This window comes from Cetorhinus maximus, chromosome 2 (genome assembly GCF_964194155.1).
Source record: "Cetorhinus maximus chromosome 2, sCetMax3.hap1.1, whole genome shotgun sequence".
NCBI lineage: Eukaryota > Metazoa > Chordata > Chondrichthyes > Lamniformes > Cetorhinidae > Cetorhinus > Cetorhinus maximus.
In genome coordinates, this window is record NC_135880.1 from 154,105,805 (window position 1) to 154,130,405 (window position 24,601).

General features: G+C 47.4%; 1 protein-coding gene across 3 annotated transcripts in view; it reads left to right on the top strand.

Annotated features, from left to right (window-relative positions):
• Window positions 1-24,601, top strand: part of frem1a (Fras1 related extracellular matrix 1a) — a 429,561-nt gene that overhangs the window by 292,894 nt on the left and 112,066 nt on the right. For all 3 annotated transcript variants that reach the window (XM_078570514.1, XM_078570515.1, XM_078570516.1), the window contains exon 20: window positions 14,703-14,922. In XM_078570514.1, coding sequence (XP_078426640.1) covers window positions 14,703-14,922 — 220 coding nt within the window. The remainder of the gene's footprint in view (window positions 1-14,702; window positions 14,923-24,601) is intronic.

Below are 24,601 nucleotides of genomic sequence, written 5' to 3' on the forward strand. Positions count from 1 at the left end.
TTTAGTTCAAACAGTGCAGTCTTGGAGTGCAGGTAATGATGATCCCAGCACCTGGACTGAAAGCAGAACATCAAGTCGCCTGGCTGAAGCTGCTGCCAGTCGGTCATGTGGGCTGGTTTGTGGTGAACATTCATGTGCACCCTGCACTGGGCATCATTTCAGGGGCCAATACTTCCCAGCATGAGTGAAAAGGCCTTGAGCCCACAATTACAGATGATTCCTTGACAGAAAGTGGACCTTTGGAAATGAATTCTAACTCTTACGTGTTTCTCATTGATACTGCAGTGAGGAGGTCAGAGGATGATCCTCAGAGAGCCGTCATTCATAGGTGCCTTGCTAGACCCAGGGTGTATTGACGTTGCATGTGTTACCTGCAGATGAGCAAGAACCAGTGCCGCAGATGCCTCCGCATGTCAAGGGATCTGGTGACTCACATTTGCCACATTCTGCAGGATTTGGCACCACGGGGACTTGGAGGGCATCCATTGCCAGTGGCTGTGAAAGTAACCACCCCACTGAACTTCTACACCAGTGGCTCCTTCCAGGGGTCCACTGGGAATCTCTGCAGCATCTCACAAGCGTCCACCCACAAATGCATCCATTTTTGCAAAGGCCCACAACTTGTCAACTTCGACAGAGGTCAAGCAAGCGAGGATGCAAGAGCACTGGGCTTTGCTGAGATTTCCGGTTTCCCACAGGTGCAGGGTGCCATCAACTGCACTCGTGGCTATAAAAGCTCCCTGGCAACAGGCAGCCCAGTACATTAACTGAAAAGGCTACCACCCACTCAATGTGCAGCTGGTGTGCGACCATAAAAATCTTATCAAGCAGGTTTGCGCCAGATTCCCAGGAAACGACCATGACTTGTATGTCCTGAGTAGGTCTCAGATACCTGAGATCTTCGAGGGACCACTGGGTTGGCTCCTTGGTGACTTATAGACGTTTACAGCACAGAAGGAGGCCATTTGGCCCATTGTGTTCATGCCAATAAATAAAGGTCTGACTACACTAATCCCATTTTCCAGCACTTGGCCCATAGCTCTGGAGGCTTTGGCAATGCAAGTGAATATCTAAATACTTCTTAAATGTTACAAGAGTTTCTGACTCAACCACCCTTTCCAGACTCCCACCACCATCTGGGTGAAGAAATTTCTCCTCAACTCCCCTCTTAGCCTTCTACCTCTTACCTTAAATCTATGCCCCGTGGTTATTGACCCCGCTACTAATGGAAAAAGTGCCTTCCTATCCACCCTACCTATGTCCCTCATAATCTTATACACCTCTATCAGGTCCCCTCTCAACCTTTGCTGCTCCAAGGAAAACAACCACAGCCTATCCAATCTTTCCTCATAGCTCAGACCCTCCAGCCCAGGCAGCATCCTGGTAAATCTCCTCTGCACCCTCTCCAATGCAATCACATCCTTCCTATAATGTGGTGACTAGAACTGCACACAGTACTCCAGTTATGGCCTAACCAGCATTTTATACAATTCCAGCACAACCTCCCTGCTCTTGTATTCTATGCCTCGGCTAATAAAGGCAAGTGTCCCATATGCCTTCTTAACCACCTTATCTACCTGCCCTGCTACATTCAAGGAACTGTGGATATGCACACCAAGGTCCCTCTGATCTTCAGTACTTTCCAGGGTCCTACCATTCACAGTGTAATCCCTTATATTGTTAGCCCTCCCCAAGTGCATTACCTCAGAATTATCTGCGTTGAATTCCATTTTCCACTGCTCTGCCCACCTGACCTGTCCATTGATAACCTTCTGTGGTTTATGGCTATGTTCCTCAGCATTTTCCACCCTACCAATTTTTGTGTCATCCGCGAACTTCTTGATCATACCCCCTACATTTATGTCCAAATCATTCATGTACACCACACCGCCCCAGCACTGAGCCCTGCAGAACCCCACTGGAAAAGACTTCCAGTCACAGAAACATCCCTTCACCATCACCCTCTGCTTCCTGCCTCTTAGCCAATTTTGGATCCAACTTTGCCTTGGATCCCATGGGCTCTTACTTTCTTGACCAGTCTGCCATGAGGGACCTTATCAAAAGCCTTGCTAAAGTCCATGTAGACCACATCAAATGCATTACGCTCATAAGCACTCCTGGTTACCTCCTCAAAAAATTCGATCAAATTTGTCAAACATGACCTTCCCTTAATAAATCCATGCTGACTATCCTTGATTAGTCCATGTCGCTCCAAGTGCAGATATATTCTGTCCCTCAAAATTCTTTCTAGTAACTTCCGCACCACCGAGGTTAGACTGACTGGCCTGTAATTTCCTGGCCTATCCCTTCCTCCCTTTTTTAATAATGGGACAACATTTTCAGTCCTCCAGTCCTCTGGCACCTCATCTGTGGCCAGAGAGGATTTGAAAATTACTGCCAGGGCTCCTGATATCTCTTCCCCTGCCTCCCTCAACATCCTGGGATACATCTCTTCCGGGCCTGCGGATTTATCCACTTTTAAGGCTGCTAAACCCGCTAGTACCTCCTCTCTCTCTATGTTAATTTCTTGTAATATTTCACAGTCCTCCACCCTGATGTCTATACTTCGTCATCCTTTTCCAATGTGAAGACTGATGCAAAGTATTCATTGAGGACTGTACCCACATCTTCCAGGTCCACACACAGATTACCTCTATGGTCCGTAATTGGCCCTACTCTTTCCCTAGTTATTCTCTTATTCTTTATATATTTTTGAAAACCCTTTGGGTTTTCCTTTATTCTACCCACCAATGCTTTCTCATGCATTCTCTTAGCTTTCTTAATTTCTTTTTTAAGTCCCCCCCTGCCCCTGCACTTTTCATGCTCCTCTAGGGACCCTGCCGTATTAAGCCCTCGGTATTTGCCATAAGCTTCTCTTTTTTTGCTTAATCTTAACCTTTATGTCCCTTGACATCCAGGGTTCTCCGGACTTGGTCCCCCTCTTTGTTTTTACGGGAACATATTTGCCCTGTACTCTCGCTGTTTCCTCCTTAAATTTCTTCCACTACTCTGCCACAGTTTTATCTACAAGTAGCTGCTCCCAGTCCACTTGGGCCAAATCGTAACTCACCTTAGTAAAATTAGCCTTTCCCCAGTTTATAACTTTTATTCCCGGCCCAACCTTATCCTTTTCCACAACTATTCTAAATCTAACTGAGTTATGGTCACTATCTCCCAAATGCTCCCCTACTGATATGCCTTCCACCTGCCCAGGCTCATTTCCAAATATTAGGTCCAGAACTGCCCCCTCCCTTATTGGGCTTTCTACATCCTGGCTAAAAATGTTCTCCTGGATGCAACTTAAGAATTTTTCTCCCTCCCTTACTTGCACAATAAACCTATCCCAGTTAACATTTGGGTAGTTAAAATCCCCTATTATTACTGCCTTATTATTCCTACACTTCTCTGAAATTTGATTACATATTTTATCCTCTGTTTCTCCCTGTTAGGGAGCCTATAGTACGCACCCAGCAGCATGCTTGCCTCTTTTGTGTTTTTTACTTCTACCCATATGGCCTCATTTAATGATCCTTCCAGGATATCATCTCTCCTGACTGCTATAATTGATTCCTTGATCAATATTGCGACCACCCCGTCTCCTCTTCTATCCCCCTGTCTATCTCGTCTGAGTACCCTGTAATCAGGAAAGTTGAGCTGCCAATCCTGCCCTTTTGGCCAATAGCTATGATATCACACTCCCATGTGCCTATCTGTGTCCTCAGCTCACCTGTCTTATTCGTCAAACTCCTTGCATTAAAATATATTCCATTTAGCCTTGTTAATCTCACTTCTTTCTTATCTAGCCTATGTTTCCTCTGCCTTCCAAACTCACTTACTAGCGTTTTAACTTCTAATTCCATCTCAGCTTCTCTCCCCTCTGAACTACTTTTCAGGATCCCATCCCCCCTCCAATTTTGTTTAAATCTGCCCCGACAGCATTAGCAAACCTCCCTGCGAGGATGTTGGCCCCGTTCCTGTTCAAATGTAACCGGTCCAACTTGTACAGGTCCCACCTCCCTCAGAAATGGTCTAAATGCCCCAGAAATCTAAAGCCCTCCCTCCTGCACCATCTCTCCAACCACACATTTATCTGCTTTATCCTTCTGTTCCCATATTCACTACTGCGTGGCACCAGGAGTAATCCAGAGATTACAACCTTTGAAGTTTTGCTTTTCAATTTCCTACCTAACTCCCTAAAGTCTGTTTGCAGAACCTCATTTCTCTTTCTTCCTATGTCATTGGTCCCAACATGGACCACGACATCTGGCTGTTCACCCTCCCTCTTCAGAATGCCCTGCAGCTGTTCTGTGACATCTTTGACCCTGGTACCCGGAGGCAACATACCATCCTGGAGTCATGTCTACGGCCGCAAAAGCGCTTGTCTACTCCCCTCACTAACGAATCCCCTACCACTATTGCCCTTCCACACTTCTTCCCCACCCCCCCCCACGCCCCCTCGAGCAGCTGGACCACCCACAATGCATGGCTTTGGCTCTGGTTGGCCTCCACAGAGGAACCGTCACTCTCATCATTTTCCAAGGCCAAAAAACAGTTTGCGATCGAGATGCACTCGAGGGATTCCCTCACTACCTGCCTGGTCCCCATCTTCTGTCTGGCAGTCATCCATTCCCTCTCTGCTTGCACTTCCTTAAGCTGTGGGGTGACCACGTCTGAAACATGCTATCCACAAACCTCTCAGCCTCCTGAATGTTCCATAGTGCCCCCAGCTGTTGCTCAACCTCCAAAACCCAGAGCTCAAGTTGCTCCAGTCGGAGGTACCTCCTGCACACATGGTCATCCAGACTGCCAGGAGCGTCTAGGATTTCCCACATAGTGCAAGATGTGCAAATCACAGGACTGAGCTCCCCAGACATATCTTAACTAAATAGAATATGGACCCTTGATTTTATTTTACCCTTACTCCTACTTGAGTATAGACTAGATGCTAGATTCTCCAGATAGACTAGATCCTCTAGGTGCTAGTGACAAAGCGTACCAGCAAAGGATGTGGCTGATGACGCTTGTGTGGTGGCCTCAGACTCCTGCTGAGAGAAGGTATAATGAGGCTCATGCCGCAACCTGGACATTGGTGGAACACACCATAGATATCCTGAAAATGTGATTCCAATGCCTGGACAGATCTGGCAGAGCGCCCCAGTACACACCCGGGAGGGTCTCACGTATGGCTTGCTGCACGCTACACAACCTGGCGCAGCAAATGGGAAGTCTTGGCAGATGACAAGATGAGGAAGCTGCATGTCTCTTCCAATGAGGAGGAACTCAAAGGGGATGATGGTGATGAGGTTGTGGAGCCGAGGATGCAGGTGAAAAGGCCATTGCATGGGCCAGATGGGGCAGGCGTACTCGTGAGGCCCTCATTGCCGGCAGATTGCAGGAGGAGGATGACGAGATGCACTGAGGATCAGGTTGGACTACTCTCCTCCATCATGGGCCAGCATGACCACCAGCATAGCTACTCCTCTCATTTCACCCATGAACTGCCAGTTGACAGTGCACCATTGCACAGAATGCTCACATTGCCCTGATGCGTTGAAGGATGAGCAAGCCTCAAGGCCATGTGTCTGTGCTGAGATTAGGTGCTACCTGGAGGAGGGCGTCCCGGCATCGGACATCAGAAAATGCTGCTTCTTCACGTGCCCATCCAGCATCTCAGTCACAAGAGCAGCCTACAAGATGCAGGGACACTTACACAATCCTCAGTGGGCTAGTGGCTACATGCCTTCAATCTGGCAAGGTTCCTCAAGGAGATCCTTTGGAACCAATGCAGCCATGCACGAAGTGTTACATCGATGGTGAAACTGAAACATAATGCTTGGGACAAGGCAGCCAATGAAATACCGTTGCTGTAACTGCACTTTGAGATGACTCACTCAGCTGTGGTACACTCTCCGAAATGACAGTGACATCCGGTAGTTAAAGTTAGGGATCCTGAGCTGCATTTATCCTAAGATAAAAGCAAAATACTGCAGATGCTGGAAATCTGAAATAAAAGCAAAAAGTGCTGGAAAAACTCAGCTGGTCTGACAGCAACTCTCATATGGACTCAAAACGTTAACTCTGTTTCCCTCTCCACAGATGTTGCCGGACCTGCTGAGTTTTTCCAGCATTTTCTGTTTTTATTACTGCATTTATCCTAACCCTACAATGGAGGCCGAGCACCTGAGCATAACGAGGTCATGGCTGATATTGGCTGTCTGATATTGAGATGCCTCAGATGCGAGTGTACCTTCAAGGCCAGCCCTGGCCCTTGTGATGTCCAAGATGATCAAACAACATGAAGCCCTCAAGGGCACACATCATGGCTAATGAGGAGCACTGTTCTGCTTCATCACAAACTCGATCCTATCCCTGTGCATTCCTCCACATTGCCTGAAGCAACGGTGTGTGATTCTAGAGCATGCTCAAAAGCTATTTTGACCTCCAGAAATCACCATTTGGAAGTAGCATCAGCAACGTCCTGGAGCATCGAGGTGATGGGCTACAGAGTGCTGTCCACCAACTTTGTGACGAGACCCTTCTCCCTGCAATAGTCACAACTACAGGGTGAGAAACGCTTAAGGTTGTACGTCTCAGCATCTCCACAAAAATGTGCCATTGCTTCATTACCTTGAGGTGGCAAGGTGCTCCCACTTGTTGCTGAGCTCAGCAGATGGACACTGGGAACGTCAGAAACCTGTTTGGCTGAGGGAAGCCATGAGTATAGGCTCATATTATCAAAACCCTACTGAGAGACAGTGGGCAGTTGGAGTTGGATGGTACATGAGCCTTCTCCTTGTGTGAGCACATCTCTCGTTAAACATCTGCCTTCACCTGTCAAGAATGCAAATGAGAAAGGGGCACACCTCTGTCTCAATCGTACAGAGCCAATAATGCACATGATGGGACCCTATGAGGCATGGGAACGAGGTTTGTTCCACGAGCACACTTAAGATGAAGGTGCAGGCATTACTGATATGGAGAATTATGTTGAAATGGGACAAGTATTGTGGTGAGATGGTAGCACATGGTATAGAAGAGAGGCCCAGGATAGAGACCATTGCCATACGTTAGTGCAAGAACCAAGGTATCACATGTGATTGATAGTAACACAGCTCATCATAAGAAAGAGGCATAGACAAGAGGAGATATGAAATGATTGTGATCTATTTACATTCGTGAACATTATGTACATGTAGTTAACACCTGTGCCAACATTGTGCTACTAAATCTTTTTCACTTTCCTTACCCTGCCGCTATGTCTTGGTGCTCCCCCATCATGCACAGTGCTGCTGTGCCCTGTTGTCTGTGATGACCTTGGCAGGCGTCCTCTGGAGGGCTGAGACCTGGAGGGCTCCAGCCAGCTTTGGGTGCTGTGGGGCAGGTGCACCCTCCTCAGCCTGCGAAGCTGTAATTGATGGGGTCACAGGAAGAGGGGATTTGGATTGGTCGCACACTCTTGGGAGTCACCTCAATGGATAGCCCCAAGATGTCGAGCTGCTGGTTCTCCTCCCTGTGGGTGCTTAAGGGCCCCTGGCTGACGCCTTGAGGGAATGGGGCAGCTGGAATGAGATCGAGGTGCCCTGCAGCCCTCTCGTGCTGACACTTATGGATGCCACCAATGGCTACAACGATGGAGTGCATGCAGCTCCTGCAGCAATGCAGGACCAATATCCTAGACCAAGGTCTACATGGCGGCCGCCATCATACCAATGTGGACCTCAGTGCATTGGCATGCCGGCACTATCACCTCAGACTGAAGGTAGACAGGCACCTCCATCGTGCCTTGCAATCTGAGAAGTGCAGTGGACATCCCTTCCTGATGTTCCTATGCCTTGCCTATATTGCAAATCCAGGCACATACTGTACATTATTTTTCAACCTTCAATTTTAATTGTAGGAGCATTGTGCAATCTGTAGCAAATTTTCAATACGTGTTTCCAGTGGGAGTGCATGGAGTCAGAACATTACACCTGTTCAAACTGGCTTAAGCTTTAATGTTCATCTTAACGATTTTTTCTCTTCTAGTTCCATTTCAGGTTTCACAATGTTTCTGTGGTTTTGTGTCCTGATGCAGGGACATGTACAACTCAAATAGCGTGCAAAAGCTTGGCCAGGGTTCACATCATAGTCAGCCTCACATTGAGTAACCTATTGGGTATATTATTAATGCCCAAAATAATATATAATGCCTAAATTAGCCTGTTTCTGATTGTCCCATATAGCCATATCCAAAAGATATTAGGATCTGTTTCACTTTTGGATAATTGATCGACAGAGTGCACTAGCCAGCCACCCATTGCAGTGGTGAAAAGCCTCGGCCTCATTTAAATTCTATAGATGAGCCAAAGAGACAGCCTGTTGCAATCTCAGCTCACTTCAAAATTGGGTCAGGGTAGCCACCTGCAGAGTAAGTTATTCAGTGAAGGTCACATTTACAGAAGGTGGGAGCTCTGGGGTGGCAGCAGCCCAGATTACTTTTTCAGTCCCAGAGGGGTACTCCTGATTCTCTGGGGGCCAGAAAAAAATCTGCTATTTACCTTAAGCAGCCTCGGTGGTTCTGTTCTTGCAAGCTCTGGCCTAAAATGGAAATTGGGGCCTGATTTACATCTGAAGTAATTTTTTGAATATTGCTGAAAAAAGAGACATCCGATCGAAGCTTTTCATCTTGCACTCATCAGGACAGCTCGCAAGATAAACCAACAGCACACTTACTCAGACTGGCAAAAGAAATTAAGTGCTGTTCCACAAGCAATGGTTCTTGGACAAAATGTCATTTAGGGAAGGAAATCTGCCATCCTTACCTGGTCTGGCCTACATGTGACTCCAGACCCCAGAATGTGGTCGACTCTTAAATGCCCTCTGAAATGCCCTAGCAAGCCACTCAGTTGTATCAAACTGCTACAAAGTTTCAAAAAAGGAAAGAAACTGGATGGACCACCCAGCTTCGACCTAGGCACCGGAAATGACAACGGCCAACTTGGCCCTGTCGACACTGCAAAGTCCTGCTTACTAACATCAGGGGGCTAGTGCCAAAATTGGGAGAGCTGTCTCACAGAATAGTCAAGCAACAGCCTGACAGAGTCACCCTCACGGATATATATTTTACAGATAATGTCCCAGACACCACCATCCCCATTCCTGGATATGCCCTGTCCCACCGGCAGGACAGACCCAGCAGAAGTGGCGGCAAAGTGGTATACACACGGGAAGCAGTTGCCCTGGGAGTCCTCAACATTAGCTCTGGGCCCATGAAGTCTCATGGCATCAGGTCAAACATGGGCAAGGAAACCTCCTGCTGATTACCACATACCACCTTCCCTCAGCTGATGAATCAGTGCTTATCCATGTTGAACATCACTTGGAGGAAACACTGAGGGTGGTAAGGGCACAGAATGTACTCTGGATGGGGGACTTCAATATCCATCACCAAGAGTGTCTCAGTAGCACCGCTACTGACCGAGCTGGCTGGCCTGCTAAAGGACTGGGTCTGTGGCAGGTGGTGAGGGAACCAACAAGAGGGAAAAACATAGTTGACCTCATTCAAATTAACCTGCCTGCTGCAGATCCATCTGTCCATGACAGTATTGGTAGGAATGACCGCTGCACAGTCGTTGTGGAGATGAAGTCCCGCCTTCACAGTGAGGATACCCTCCATCGTGTTGTGTGGCACTACCATCTTGCTAAATGGGATAAATTTTGAACTGACCTAGCAACTCAAGGCTGGGGAGATGAGCCGTTCTGAGCCAACAGCAGCAGCAGAATTGTACTCGAACATAATCTGTAACCTCATGGACCGACATATCCCCCACTCTACCATTACCATCAAGCCAGGGATTAACCCTGGTTCAATGAAGAGTGCAGGAGGGCATGCTAGGAGCAGCACCAGGCATACCTAAAAATGATGTGTCAACCTGGTGAAGCTATAACACAAGACTACTTGCGTGCCAATCAGCATAAGCAGCAAGTGATAGAGCTAAGCAATCCCACAACCAACGGATCAGATCTAAGCTTTACAGTCCTGCCACACCCAGTCGTGAATGGTGGTGAACAATTAAACACTCGGTTGAGATGGAGGCTGTACAAACATCCCCATCCTCAATGGTGGAGGAGCCCAGCACATCAGTGCAAAAGATAAGGCTGAAGCATTTGCAACAATCTTCAGCTAGAAGTGCCGAGTGGATGATCCATCTTGGCGTCCTCCGGAGGTCCCCAGTATCATAGATGCCAGTCTTCAGCCAATTTGATTCACTCCACGTGACATCAAGAAAAGGCTGAAGGCACTGGATACAGCAAAGGCTATGGGCCCTAACAATATTCCAGCAATACTACTGAAGACTTGTGCTCCAGAACTTGCCGCGCCCCTAGCCAAGTTGTTCCAGTACAGCAACAACATTGACATCTACCCGGCTATGTGGAATATTGCCCAGGTATGCCCTGTACACAAAATGCCAGACAAATCCAACCCGACCAATTACCGCCCCATCAGTCTACTCTCGATCATCAGTAAAGTAATAGAAGGGATCATCAACAGTGCTATCAAGCTGCACTTGCTTAGCAATAACCTGCTCACTGACTCCCAGTTTGGGTTCTGCCAGGGCTACTCAGCTCCTGACCTCCTTACAGCCTTGGTTCAAACATGGACAAAAGAGCTGAGCTCCCGAGATGAGGTGAGAGTGACTGGCCTTGACATCAAGGCCACATCTAACCGAGTGTGGCATCAAGGAGCCCTCGCAAAACTGGAGTCAATGGGAATCAGGGGGTCGGTCATCTTAGCACAGTGGCAGCAGTGTGTACCATCTACAAGATGCACTGCAGGAATTCACCAAGACTCCTTAGACAGTACCTTCCAAACCCATGACCACTACCATCTAGAAGGACGAGGGCAGTAGTCTACTTGGACTTCAGCAAGGCTTTTGATAAGGTCCCGCATGGGAGACTGATAACGAAGGTAAGAGCCCATGGGACCCAAGGCAGTTTGGCAAATTGGATCCAGAATTGGCTGAGTGGCAGGAAGCAAAGGGTAATGGTTGAGGGGTGCTTTTGTGACTGGATCCCTGTGTCCAGTGGGATTCCACAGGGATCGGTGCTGGGTCCCTTGCTTTTTGTGGTATATATAAATGATTTGGACTTGAATGTAGGAGGGTTGATCAGTAAGTTAACGAAAATTGGTGGGGCGGTAAATATTGAGGAGGATAGCCTTAGATTACAGGAGGATATAGACAGGCTGGTCAGATGGGCTGATCAGTGGCAAATGGAATTTAATCCGGATAAATGTGAGGTGATGCACTTGGGCAGGACAAACAAGGCACAGGAATACACAATGAATGGTAGGACCCTGGGAAGTACCGAGGATCAGAGGGACCTTGGTGTGCATGTCCACCGGTCCCTTAAGGTAGCGGGACAGGTAGATAAGGTGGTTAAGAAGGCATATGGGATACTTGCCTTTATTAGCCGAGGCATAGAATATAAGAGCAAGGAGGTTATGCTGGAACTATATAAAATGCTGGTTAGGCCACAGCTAGAGTTTTACGTGCAGTTCTGGAATCTGCATTATAGGAAGGATGTGATTGCACTAGAGAGCGTGCAGAGGAGATTTACCAGGATGTTGCCTGAGCTGGAGAGTTTTAGTTATGAGCAGAGATTGGATAGACTGGGGTTATTTTCCCTAGAGCAGAGGAGATTGAGGGGGACATGATTGAGGTGTATAAAATTATAAGGGGCATAGATCGGGAAGACAGGAAGGAACTTTCCCCTTGGTGGAGGGATCAATAACCAAGGGGGCAGAGATTTAAGGTATGGGGCAGGAGGTTTAGAGGGGATGAGAGGAAGAATTTTTTCACCCAGAGGGTGGTGGGAATCTGGAACTCACGGGTGGCAGAGGCAGAAACCCTCATAATATTTAAGAAGCATTTGGATGTGCACGTGCAATGCCATGGCATACAAGGCTATGGGCCTAGTGCTGGAAAATGGGATTAGAATAGTTAGGTACTTGTTTGACTGGTGCAGACTCGATGGGCCGAAGGGCCTTTTTCTGTGCTGTAGACCTCTATGACTCTATGGCAGCAGATAGATGGGAACATCACTACCTGGAAGTTCCCTTCCAAGTCACTCACCATTCTGACTTGGAAATGTTTTGCCGTTCCTTCACTGTCACTGGGTCAAAATCCTGGAACTCCCTTCCTAACAGCACTTTTGGGTCTATTTACACCACATGGACTGCAGCGGTTCAGGAAGGCAGCTCACCACCACCTTTTCAAGGGCAACTAGGGATGGGTAATAAATGCTGGTCCAGCCAGCGAAACCCACATCCCATGGATGAATTTTTTAAAAATGCTGGAAAAACTCAGCACATCTGACAGCATCTGTGGAGAAAGAAACAGAGTTAACGTTTCAAGTCCGTATGACTCTGCTTTAGAGCTAAAGAAAAATAGAAATGAGATGGAATTTATACTGTAGAAGGTGGGGTGGAGCAGGTAAAGCAGAATGGAAGGCCAGCGATAGGTGGGGGCTGGGGAGAAATTGACAAAGATGTCAAAGGCAAAGGGAGTGTTAATGGTAGTGGTGAAGGCTAAAGAATGTGCTGCCGGTGCTGATAGTGGCATAAAAGTGAGAAAGCAGAATGTGCTAATGGCAGAACAAGGGTAAGCACTCTGTGAAAGAACAGAATGAACAAGTGACAGATGGACCTGTTTGGGTTGGGGGGCGGGAAGTGCGCGGTGGTTGGGGGAAAATGATAAAAAAGGGATAAAAAATACAAAAATAAGTAAATAAAAAATAAAATGAAAAATAAACTTAAAAAAGAGGGTGAAGATGGAGGAGAGGGTTTATGGTCTGAAGTTGTTGAACTCAATGTTAAGTCCGGAAGGCTGTAAAGTGCCTAATTGGAAGATGAGATGCTGTTCCTCCAGTTTGCATTGGGCTTCACTGGAACATTGCAGCAGGACATATGGGCTTGAGATCAGGATGGTGAGTTGAAATGGCAAGCAACAAGGAAGGTCTGGGTCATTCTTGCGGACTGAGTGAAGGTGTTCGGCAAAGCGGTCACCCAGTCTGCGTTTAGTGTCCCCAGTGTAGAGTAGACCATATTGGGAGCAGTGAATGCAGTAGACCAAATTGAAGGAGGTGCAAGTGAAGCGCTGTTTCACCTGAAAGGAGTTTTTGGGCCCTTGGACGGTGAAGAGGCAAGAGGTAAAGGGACAGGTAAAGGTCTCCTCCGCCATTTCCGCCAACTCCAGCATGATGCCACCACCAAACACATCCTCCCATCACCCCACCCCTGTCAGCATTCCGTAAGGACCATTCCCTCTGGGACACCCTGGTCCACTCCTCCATCACCCCCAACTCATCATCTCCTTCCCACGGCACCTTCCTGTGCAATCGTAGAAGGTGCAACACCTGCCCCTCTTGAACTCAGACTCAAAACATTAACTTTGTTTCCCTCTCCACAGATGCTGTCAGACCTGCTGAGTTTTTTCAGCATTTTCTGTTTTTATTTCAGATTTCCAGCATCCGCAGTATTTTGCTTTTCCTTAATGGTTTTGGGACGACTGTTATTGACAATAACAATTAAAAAATTTGCAAGCTATCCTGATGAGTGTAAGATGAAAAGTTTCAATAGAATGTCTCTCTTTTCAGCAATACTTCTAGCAATTTTTTGTAAGGCATCAGTCCTTCTGTGTGTTCATGCCCATATGGGAGAGTGTAAAAAGTGTTTCAGGACTGCAGTGCCACAGTAGTATTTTGTGACTTCAGAGGAGCTGCCTGTTAATCCCAATAATAATCCTTGGTAGATATTTGTGTCAGCAATTTGTAGTGCTACACATCAGTGGATTTTTGCTTTAAACACATTAGTGACTTGTGACTCCCTAATTGCACTGTTTTGATTAAAGTATCAATCAATCCAAAATTTAAACAGAAAGATTGATTTCCAGCAACACTTCTATGAATTACTATTGAGGTTAATGAACAAAGATGCAAACTACAATACTACAAATTACTATTGAGCTTAACTACAAAGCAAGGCACAGCAAAACATACCAAGCAATTTCGCAGATCAGCTGAACTACAGCAACTTCAGGCCCCAGGCTCCACACATTTCAGGCAGCAAGACAGCTTCAGACTCCAGGTAAGGCAGGCAGCAAATAGCTTCAGACTTTGGGCTCAGCAAGGTCACATGCTTCAGCAAGCCCCACTTCAGGTTTCCTCACTGAACAACTGCATGGAGTCTAGGTGCATGATTGATTGAGGTCTGATGGCTTTTAAGTTCCTTAGATGGTCTTTAGGCTCTCTCATATGGGTGTTAATAAGGCTCCATTTTCCCACAGCAGGGCATAGCTATCTTGATAATTGCTGTTGTAAAAATGGTGGTTGGTGTACATGCAGTGAGTTGACATTGAGTTACGTAAATTAGAAATTTTAAGTCCCCCTCCACTCCTCCTGCTTCTGCTGCCTTTCATGTGAGGTTAATATCATGTGTTTTTTTATGTGCCCTACAACCTGTGTTTTATCTACCATGTCTCCAGCTTTCTCTCTTTGTACAGATGGACTGTTCACGGAGGCCCAGAGGCACATGAAGTTTCTTGAGAGCTACAGGTTGAAGTTGGGCTGCAACTATCTCCAAGGGTTATATAAAACCCGTGTTAAAGAGAATGAGATTACCCAATGGTACAACTTTAAAAAATTCATCATGTTGTTTTATCCAGGTATCTGAAGGTCAAATGCGTGAATTGGATCCATCAATAATCAATGTGGTAGACCTAGATGTGCCACCAGACAACCTGATGTTTACTATAAGCCAGGAACCCTACCATGGAAGGATCATGAATGGAATGTATGGGAATGATGATGTTCAGCACAAACGACTCACCCACAGTCATGACAAGCTCCCTGTGTATGACTTCACAATGGACCAGCTGAAACATGGTATTTAGAATTGCAGTGCAATAGAATGAAAAGGAATAATGTGTGAAAATAAAAAGCAGAGGTCATGGGCCCCTATGTTAATTTGGAGATGGGGAAGGTAAAAATGAAACCATAAAGGGTACAGAGGAGGTTTACCAGTATTTAGCAGGGATGAGGGCCATGAGCTTGCAAAAACTAGGACCATTCACCTGAGAATAGAAAAGGTTAATAGGTGACCAATAGACGAATAGAGGTTTCCAAGCTTCTGAGAGGTTTTGCTAGAGTAAATCGGTAAAAGATATCCCCTCTGGTGAGTGAGTGGTAATTGAAGATCATCAATTCAAAATCATTGCAAAAAGTTCTAGTGGGAAAGAGGAGAATTTTTTTCCACTCAGGATTGGTAGGAATCTAGATCACTATACCTGAAAATGTAGTGGAAGCTGATTCCATAAATATTTTTTAAAAGAAATTGGATGGGTGTTTGAGGATGTGAAACTTACAGGATTACAGAAGAAGAGTGGGGATGTGGGACAAAGCATACTGCTCTTTCAGAGAGCTAGCCAAGGCACAGTGGTGTGGCAAATGCTGTTTTTATGACTCTATGGCATAGTTGGCATCAATTCAGAGGCTGGGATTTTCCGTGCCTGCTGGTGTCAGGCGTGTTCGTTGGCACGAGTGGACAATATGGTAAGAAGGCCAAAAATTGGTTACACAACATTTTGAAACCAATTTGCGATTGTCTGCTCCACCCACTGATGGTGGGCCAAGTTTCATGCCATCAGACATCAAGAACTTCAATGTAATACATCAGCATATCATTACAAGGCCAGCCCACCGGAATCAGCCCCCCCACCCCCCTTTCTGGATTGTCCACCCACACGGCATGATTGCACACTGATGTATTTCACAACAGCATATAAAAGGTGTGCACTTGGCAGGCTGCACTTTGAGGGGAACTTGGAGGTGAGTACACAGTAACATTGCGGAGCGTTCGCGAGGGATGCCTTTTGGACTTCAAGGTTGAGGCACATTGTGGTGTGGGGGGCTGGGGCAAGGGCTGCCCTGTGGTTGAGGCGTGTTGGTGGGGAGTGCAAGGGCTGCCCTATGGGTGAGGCGACATGGGCGGGGGGGTTCACAAGGGCTGCCCTGCGGTTGAAGGTAACACACAAGCATGTGCGGGGTAAGGGGGGATGGAAGAGGGAAGCGGCCATGCATTAGGGAAACCTTGGAAAGTGAACATTCCTCTACAGCTGAGACAATTCAGGCACAGCCACATTGATATAATTGGAGTCGGGCCTCTAGCTTATCTGCCCGCTCAAGCAATGCAGAGGCATCAAAGTGCCACCAAGTGCTCCAGAGATTTTCACCCCATGGAATCAGACTGCAAACCAATTGCTACCAACGACTTAGGTCGGAAGGGGTAAGTGGTCCTGCAATCAGAATTTAGGGAATTTAGAAGATTAGCAAGCAGGACCTCAAATGTAGTAATCTCTGGTTCACTCCCAGTGCCACGTGCAAGTGAGTACAGAAATAGGAGGATAAGGCAAATGAATGCGTGGCTGGAAAGATGGTGCAGGAGGGAGGATTTTAGATTCCTGGGACACTGGGACTGGCTCTGAGGGAGATGGCACCTGTACAAGCCGGACGGGTTGCACCTGAACAAAGCCGGAACTGAGTTTTGCTAGTGCTGTTGGAGAGGGTTTAAACTAACTCGGCCAGGGTGTGTCAATCAAGAGAAAACATTAGAGAGGAATACCAGGGCACACAAACTACTGGGAAGGATCGATAGCACTAGTGTAGAGAATAGTAAATTAATAGGTGGAGTCGGGTTGAGGGAGAAAGTAACAAAATCCAAATTAGGGTTACTATGCATGTATGTGAATGCATAGAGTATAGTAAATAAGATTGGGGAGTTACAAGGGCAGGACCGGGTGTTAAATGTTCCTGAGTACAAGGTGTTCAGAAAAGTTAGGAAAGGAGGAGGGGTGGCAGTATTGTTTAAGGAGAGCATTGCAGTGCTGGAGAAGATGTCCCAAAGGGTTCATGGACAGAATTAATTTGACTAGAGCTAAGGAACAAAAAGGGTGTAATTACATTGCTCGGTGTAGTCTATAGACCGCCAACTAGTGAGAAGGATGTAGAGGAACAAACCTTCCAGATAAATTGCAGAGAGATGCAAGCATTATATAGTTGTAATGGGTGACTTTAATTATCCGAATGTAGACTGGGACAGTGGTCATGTAAAGTGATTGTGCAGAGAAGGGGAGAAGTTCCTAGACTGTGTTCAGGAAAATTTTCTACAGCAGTATGTGTCCAATCCAACAAGGAAAGACAAGGATCTGGTTCTTGGAAATGAGGTGGGCCAAGTGTCATTGGGAGAACATTTAGGAGACAGTGATCATTGTGTTGTACTTTTTAGGATGATGATAGAACAGGATGATAGGAATCCAGAGTAAGAATAATTAACTGGATGAGAGCCGACTTCGATGGGGCAAGAACGGAGCTGGGCCAGATAGACTGGAACAAAAAATTGGTGGGAAAAACTGTAGCTGAACACTGGGCTACCTTCAAAAAAGAATTGGTTCAGGCACAGTCAAGGTATATTCCATTGAAAGGGAAAGGTAGGGCAAACAAATCCAGAGCTCCCTGGATGAAAAAGGAGATAGAAATTAAGATAAAGAAGAAAACGTGTACTTATGACAGGCGTCAGGTAGAAACAATTGAGAGCCAAGAGGAATGCAGAAATTTCGGAGGGCAGGTGAAAAAGTGCACCAGAGAAGCGAAGAGGGATTATGAGAAAAGACTGGCAGCCAACATAAAGGGGAATCACAAAGTCTTCTATAGGCATACAAATAGTAAAAGGATGGTCAGAGGAGGAGTAGAGCCAATTAGGGACCTAAAAGGAAATTTACACATGGATGAAGGGGCCATGGCTGAGGTATTAAATGAATACTTTGTATCCATCTTTACCAAGGAGGTAGATGCTACCCAGGCCATGGGGGAAGATGATACTCTGTCACTAGAAGAGTTCAAAATTGATAAGGAGAAAGTGTTGAATAGACTGTTGGTACTTAAACTTGACAAGGCACCGGGATGGACGAAATGCATCCAAGGACATTGAAGGAAGTGAGTAGAAATTGCAGGGGCACTGGCCATAATTCTTCAGTCTTTCCTAGACTCAGGGGAGGTGCCAGAGGACTGGAGAATTGCAAACATTATGCCCTTGTTCAAAAAAGGTTGTAAGGATAAGCCCAGCAATTACAGACCAGTCAGTTTAACTTCAGTGGTGGGCAAGATTCTAGAAACAATTATTCGGGATAGAATTAGTAATCACATGGAAAAATATGGGTTGATAAGGAAGAGTCAGCATGGGGAAATTGTGTTTAACTAACTTGCTGGAATATTTTGAAGAGGTAACAGAAAAGGTCAATGAGGGTAATGCTGTTGATGTGGTGTACATGGACTTTCAAAAGGCACTTGATACAGTGCCACACAACAGACTTGTGAGAAAAGTTATTGCTCATGGAATAAAAGGGACAGTAGCAACGTGGATACAAATTTGGCTGAAAACTTGGAAGCAGAGAGTAACGGTCAATGAATATTTTTCGAGCTGGAGGAAGGTTTGTAGTTGAGTTCCCGGAGGTCGGTATTGGGACCCTTGCTTTTCCTGATGTATATTAATGATCCAGATCTTGGTGTGCCAGGGACAGTTTCAAAGTGTGCAGATGATATGAAGTTTGGGAGTGTTGCAAACTGCAAGGAGGACAGTGTAGAACTTCAAAAAGACAAGATAAGTTGGTGGATGGGCAGATAGGTGACAGATGAACTTCAATGTGGAGAATTGTGAGGTGATGCATTTTGGTAGGAAGAACATGGAAAGATAATATAAAATAAGGGGTGAAATTTTGAAGGGAGTGCAGGAACAGAAAGACTTGGGAGTATACGCATCGATCATTGAAGGTGGCAGGACAGGTGGAGAGAGCAGTTAATAAAGCAGACAGTATCCTGGGCTTCATTAATAGGGGCAAAGAGTACAAGGGCAGGGAGGTTATGCTGAATTCATATAAGACACTCATTAGACCACAGCTGGAGTATTGTGTACAATTCTGGGTGCCACATTATAGGAAGGATGTGAACACATTAGAGAGAATGCAGAAGAGGTTTACAAGAATCCTTCCAGGCATGAGAAACTTCAGTATGAGGCAAGATTCGAGAGGTTGGGACTGTTCTCCTTGGAGAGAAGAAGGCTGAGAGGAGATTTGATAGAGATGTTCAAAATCATGAGGGGGCTGAACAAAGTAGATAGGGAGAAGCTGTTCCCGTTTGTAAAAGGATCAAGAACGAGAGGGCACAGACTTAAAGTGATTTGCGAAAGAAGCAAATGTGACATGAGAAAAAACCTTTTCACACAGCGAGTGGTTCAGGTCTGGAATGCACTGCCTGGAAGTGTGGTGGGGCCCCATTCAATTGAGGCATTCAAGAGGGCATTAGATGATTATTTGAATAGAAGCAATGTGCAGGGGTATGGGGAAAAGGCAGGGCAATGGCACTAGGTCATAATGCTCATTTGGAGAGCCGGTGCAGACACGATGGCCAAATGACCTCCTTTTGTGTCGTTAAAATTCTGAGATTCTGTAATGAGTGTTTTAGTGTACTGCAAAATAGTTGGACAAGTGCACATGTACAATCTCCTTGCTAAAGCTGGCCGTGGAGCAATCACTGGTGGAGGCGCTCACAGCCCCTTGCAATGTCATCAGTCAGGTTTCGACCAGTTTCCCCCATGGTTCAAGCTAACAGTGCAGCCTTGCAGTGTGGGTTAGGAGAATTCCTGAGCTGAGAGCACAGCATGCAGTCCAATGGGCAAGGCTGCCACCAATTGGTCGGATGGAGTGGGGTGGAGGCGGGTGGGGTTTCGTGCAGCCATGCAGCGCAATAAATTCTGGCCATCCAAGTGGTGGCCAGCACTCTCCAGGAAGCATTAAGGAGCCTTCACACTTATCCAGGACAGATTCTTAGTACACCTATGCTAACCATGTGTCTGTCTCTTTCATCCTGCAGGAGGGGTACATCAGGATCATGGAGCCTGGTGAACTAGTTGTATGCCTCATGGTTTGCAGAGAGCGAAGACAACTGAGAAGAGTGCGACTGAGGCACCTGGCTGCACAGAGGGTGGAGCAGTACCCTCTGGAAGAAGGGACGGCTGGGGCTCCCACACACACTGTTGAAGAGCCACAGTGAGCCGTCGCTGGTCGGCGCCTAGTTAAACCCAGAATCTATAGACACTGCCTTTCATTCCTACAAATGACCGAGAGCCATTGTCACCAAAGGCTGCGAATGTGTAGGGAACTGGTCGATTACATCTGCCAGTTACTGTAGGATTTGGTGCCATGGGGATATGGAGTGCAATCACTGCCTGTGGCCGTGAAAGTGACGTGGTGCTCAATTTTTACGCCAGTGGCTCCTTTCAGGAGACCTCTGTGGGATTACAAGTCTCCAACCACAAATAAGTCCATGAGGTCATGGGTGCCATCTTCGCGTGGGCACACAACTTTGTATATTTCGCCCAGGACCAAGACAGCCAGGATGCAAGAGTGATTAGCTTTGCCCAGATCTCGGGTTTCCCACAGGTGCAGGGTGCCATCAACTGAATTCACATGGTGCTCAGCTTTCCGTTGCAACACGCAGTCAACTATGTCAACCTCAATGGATTCCGTTCACTGAATGTCCTGCTGGTATGCGACCACCACAAACGCATCCTGCAGGTCTGTGCACAGATCCCAGGGAGTGTGCACAATTCCTACATTCAGTCAGTCACAGATCCCTGAAGTCTTCCAGGGTCCACAGAGGCTGCAGGGATGGCTCCTCAGGGACAAAGGCTACCTGCAGAGGATGTGGCTGATGACACCCGTGCAGTGGCCTCAGACTGCAGCAGAGCGAAGGTGTAACGAGGCTCATGCCGCAACTCGCAACCTAGTGGAGCAGACCATCGGGATGCTGAAAATGGGGTTCCGGTCCTTGGAATCGGTCTGGCGGAGCCCTGCAATACAGTCTGTAGAGGGTGTCATGCATCATCGTCGCTTGCTGTGCCTTTTGCAGTGCCAGATTGTAACGGGGAGAGGACTGGCTGAGGAGGAGATGGAGAAGCTGCATGCCTCCTCCGATGAGGGCACCAACAGGGAGGAGGAGGTTTTCGAAGGCAATGATGACAGCGATGAGGCCCTTGCACTGGCCAGACGAGGCAGGCGCGCTCGGGAGATCCTCATAGTTGTAAGATTTGTGGAGGATGATGATGACATGCAGTGAGGAGACACCATAGATTCTCACTTTACACCTATGAATGTTTGACATCAATCTGGCTTATGGCAACACACATACCCTCTGTGATAATGCTCCTGTCACGGAGATGCAGTGAAGGCCCTAATCCTCGATTGCAGAAGGATGATGACGACATGCAGTGAGAGCACTCCACAGATCTTTACATAGCCATATCATATCATATCATACAGAGACACAGCCATGAAACTTAAAAGTATCTGATCCTTTGTCCGCCTTCAGCACCTGACGCCTTCAGGAGCACAGTGTCACTAGTCACAGATGCTGAAGAGATGGGGGCCAGCCCCACCTTAAAGGCGCTGAGAGCACACAGATAGACTGAGAGAACTCTGTGACACCTGCCCACAATATTCTGGCAGCAATGACAAGCATCATCGAGGTGCAGGCATCAGTAATATGTCCAGGGTGTGTGAGGCCATACCATCACGTTGTTCTGAAGGCTGCACAGAGCACGGGGAAGAGGCCCTGGACTGAGACACCTGCCTTTATCTTGTGTGGAAAAGTTTCACATCTGAGTGACAAGAACACTGCTCATTAGAACAAGGAGCCATAGGCAGGGAGACATTCTTGGGAATTTATTGACAATCGTGAACAGTATGTACAAGTGATTAACACCAGACTGTGCAACTACATCTTAACCTTCCTAATCCTGCCACTATGTCTTGATGCTCCCTGGACATCCACAGCCGAGGTGGAGGCAGCTTGATGACTGCTATGCCCGGTCTGTGATGACCTTGATGGGCATGTCCTGGAGTGCCGACACTTGGAGGGCCCCAGCCTGCTTTCAGGGTCCTACTGTGGGGCAGTGGCACCCTTCTTGGCCAGTGAAGCTAGAGCCTCTGAGGTCACAGGAAAAGGGGATTCAGATGGGCTGGACATTCCCTGAGTCACCTGGATGGATGGCACCGGTGGGTACACCTGCTGATCTTCCTCCGTATGGGTAACCAAGGGCCCCAGACCGACTGCTTGAGGAGAAGGGGTAGCTGGAGTGAGATCGTGCTGCCCTGCATCCCTCTCATGTACACACTGTTGGAGCCCTACTATGGCATCAACGGTGGAGTTGAGTCCGTGCAGCAATGCAGGACCAATGACCTGAGCTCAGGTCGCCATGGCCACCGCCATCCTACCAGTGTTGACCTCAATACATTGGCATGCCGGCACTATCACCTCAGAGTGAAGGTGGACAGACTCCTCCATCATGCCTTGCAATCTGACGAGTGTAGCCGACATCCCTTCCTGATGTTCACGAGCTTGCCTTTGCAGCTCCAGCAACTGTGACATGCCCTAGTCAGAGGCTTGTCATCTGACTCGGACTCAGCAAATTTCTGGCCTTCAGCAGTCCTCTGAGCGCCGGACACTGGGAAGTCCCTGCTGCCGCCTGCTGCGGATCAGACAGTACGATGTGTTCACCAGATTGTGATCCCAAGGCTACTCTAAAGCTAAGTCCCACTGAGGTGTGTTGCTCTGTGCTGGTGGAGGGTGTGGGTGAGCACTGTGACAGGACTTCAATGAGGGTGCCTCCAGATTCCTCTGAGGTTTCTTCGGGGCTTGATTGGGGGCCCTGGGTCGTGGACTCCATCCTTTGTTTCCCAGATGTGCCTGCGGAAGCAAGGGGAGATAATTAGTGCATGGCAGTGGCCTGTGAAACAAGACACATCACTCACAGCCATCTTGTCCTGCATGAATACAGATGGAGAGAGTGTAAGTAGGTCGCCTGCCAAGCCAGATGATAAGCATGCCTGGCATGTGTGGATGGTGAGTGGTCCCATGGACGGGATGAGGGCAATGAAGGTCTGTGTGAGAGAGTGAATAGTGATGTCCGTTGAACCGGCAGTGAGTGAGCACCTTGTGGATGTGTTTGTGAGTGTGTGAGTTGAGAGTGATGAGAAGTGTGACTTACCCTGGCAGAACAAAGGAGATCATTCACCCTCTTGCGGTACTGGGTGGCTGTCCTCTTTTGAAGAGCGTTGGCACTGACCAACGCTGCACTGCCTCCCAAGCCAGATTAGTGATGTTGCTGCTCATCTTGTGGCCAGAGTGGGGGTAGAGGACTCCACAGCAAGCCTCCACTGTGTCCAAAAGGCGCTCGGGGGACTTGCAATTGAACCTGGGGGCTGCAGTCTCTTTGCCTTTCAGGGCCATGCCTTCTTTGCAGCAATCGCAGGCTGGAAACACTGAGATGTGTGCACACGGCTGGACTTTAAATATGCGCCCGGCGTGATGAAGCAGCATGCTTGCCCCAGACATAGCTTCAACTGTGTGGGGACCCATCTGTTGCCGTTGGCATTGAAAGTCACAGTGGCACTTGATTTTTTGCATCAGGTTCATTTCAGGCTGCCTGTGGAGACCTGAATGGTATAACCCAGCCTGCAGCACAACACAGCATTAAGGTCTTTACAGGTGCCATGTTTCGCCATGCAGAACAATTCATTGCATTCAATACTGACATTGGTCACATGAAAAGAGCAAGAGGCTTTGCAGCCATGGCAGGTTTTCCAAGGGTGCAAGGCATCATTGATTGCATCCACGTCACCATCAAGTCACCAACAGGGCAGCCAGTATTGTTTATTAACAGAAAGAGGTACAACTCGATCAATGTCCAAGCCTGCGACAACCAGCAGCATATAATGCAGATGTGTGCAAAGGGAGCCGCCATGACTTCTACATCCTCAGGCTTTCCCAGGTGCCAGCAATGTTTTGTGGACCTGATGCATTGGAACAATGATTGCTGGATCACAAAGGTTACCCTTTGAAGAAGTGGCTTATGATGCCATTGATCTGGTCAAACTGAGATTGAGATGCCCTCAACCAATCTGGCAGATCTCTCCAGTACTCACATCTTTGAGAGTGTGCCTCATGGTGGTTGTTTGTTTTGCACCCCACAACCTGGCTCTGCAGAGAGGCGATCCCTACTCAGAGGCTGAGTCGCAGGAGGCAAACCATTCCTTTGATAATGACTTAGAGGAAGAGGAGGGTGAACCACTGAAGCCAGATGTGCAAGGCCCTGCCAGGGAGCATCTCGATGGGCGTGAGACAAGGGAGGCTCCAATCCTGAGAAGATTTCAATAGTTCAGACCATCAAAATATCTCATCATCTTGGCCAATGTTTCCTTCTTCCTCCTTCATCACAGGAAAACCAGTTCCTCATCTCAGACTATCTCAAACATCCAAACCGTGTAATTCATTTGGGGGCACATGATTAATCATTCAAATAAGACCATCAGTGGAATCCACCTCTATGCATTCTCGCACACAGTAAATAAATCAGTGGTCTTTTGAATGGTGTTCAAACAAGATATCATTTATGTACACACAAACTCAGTAACGTATGCAAATAATACAAACTTTGATATTCACCCATGTGTGA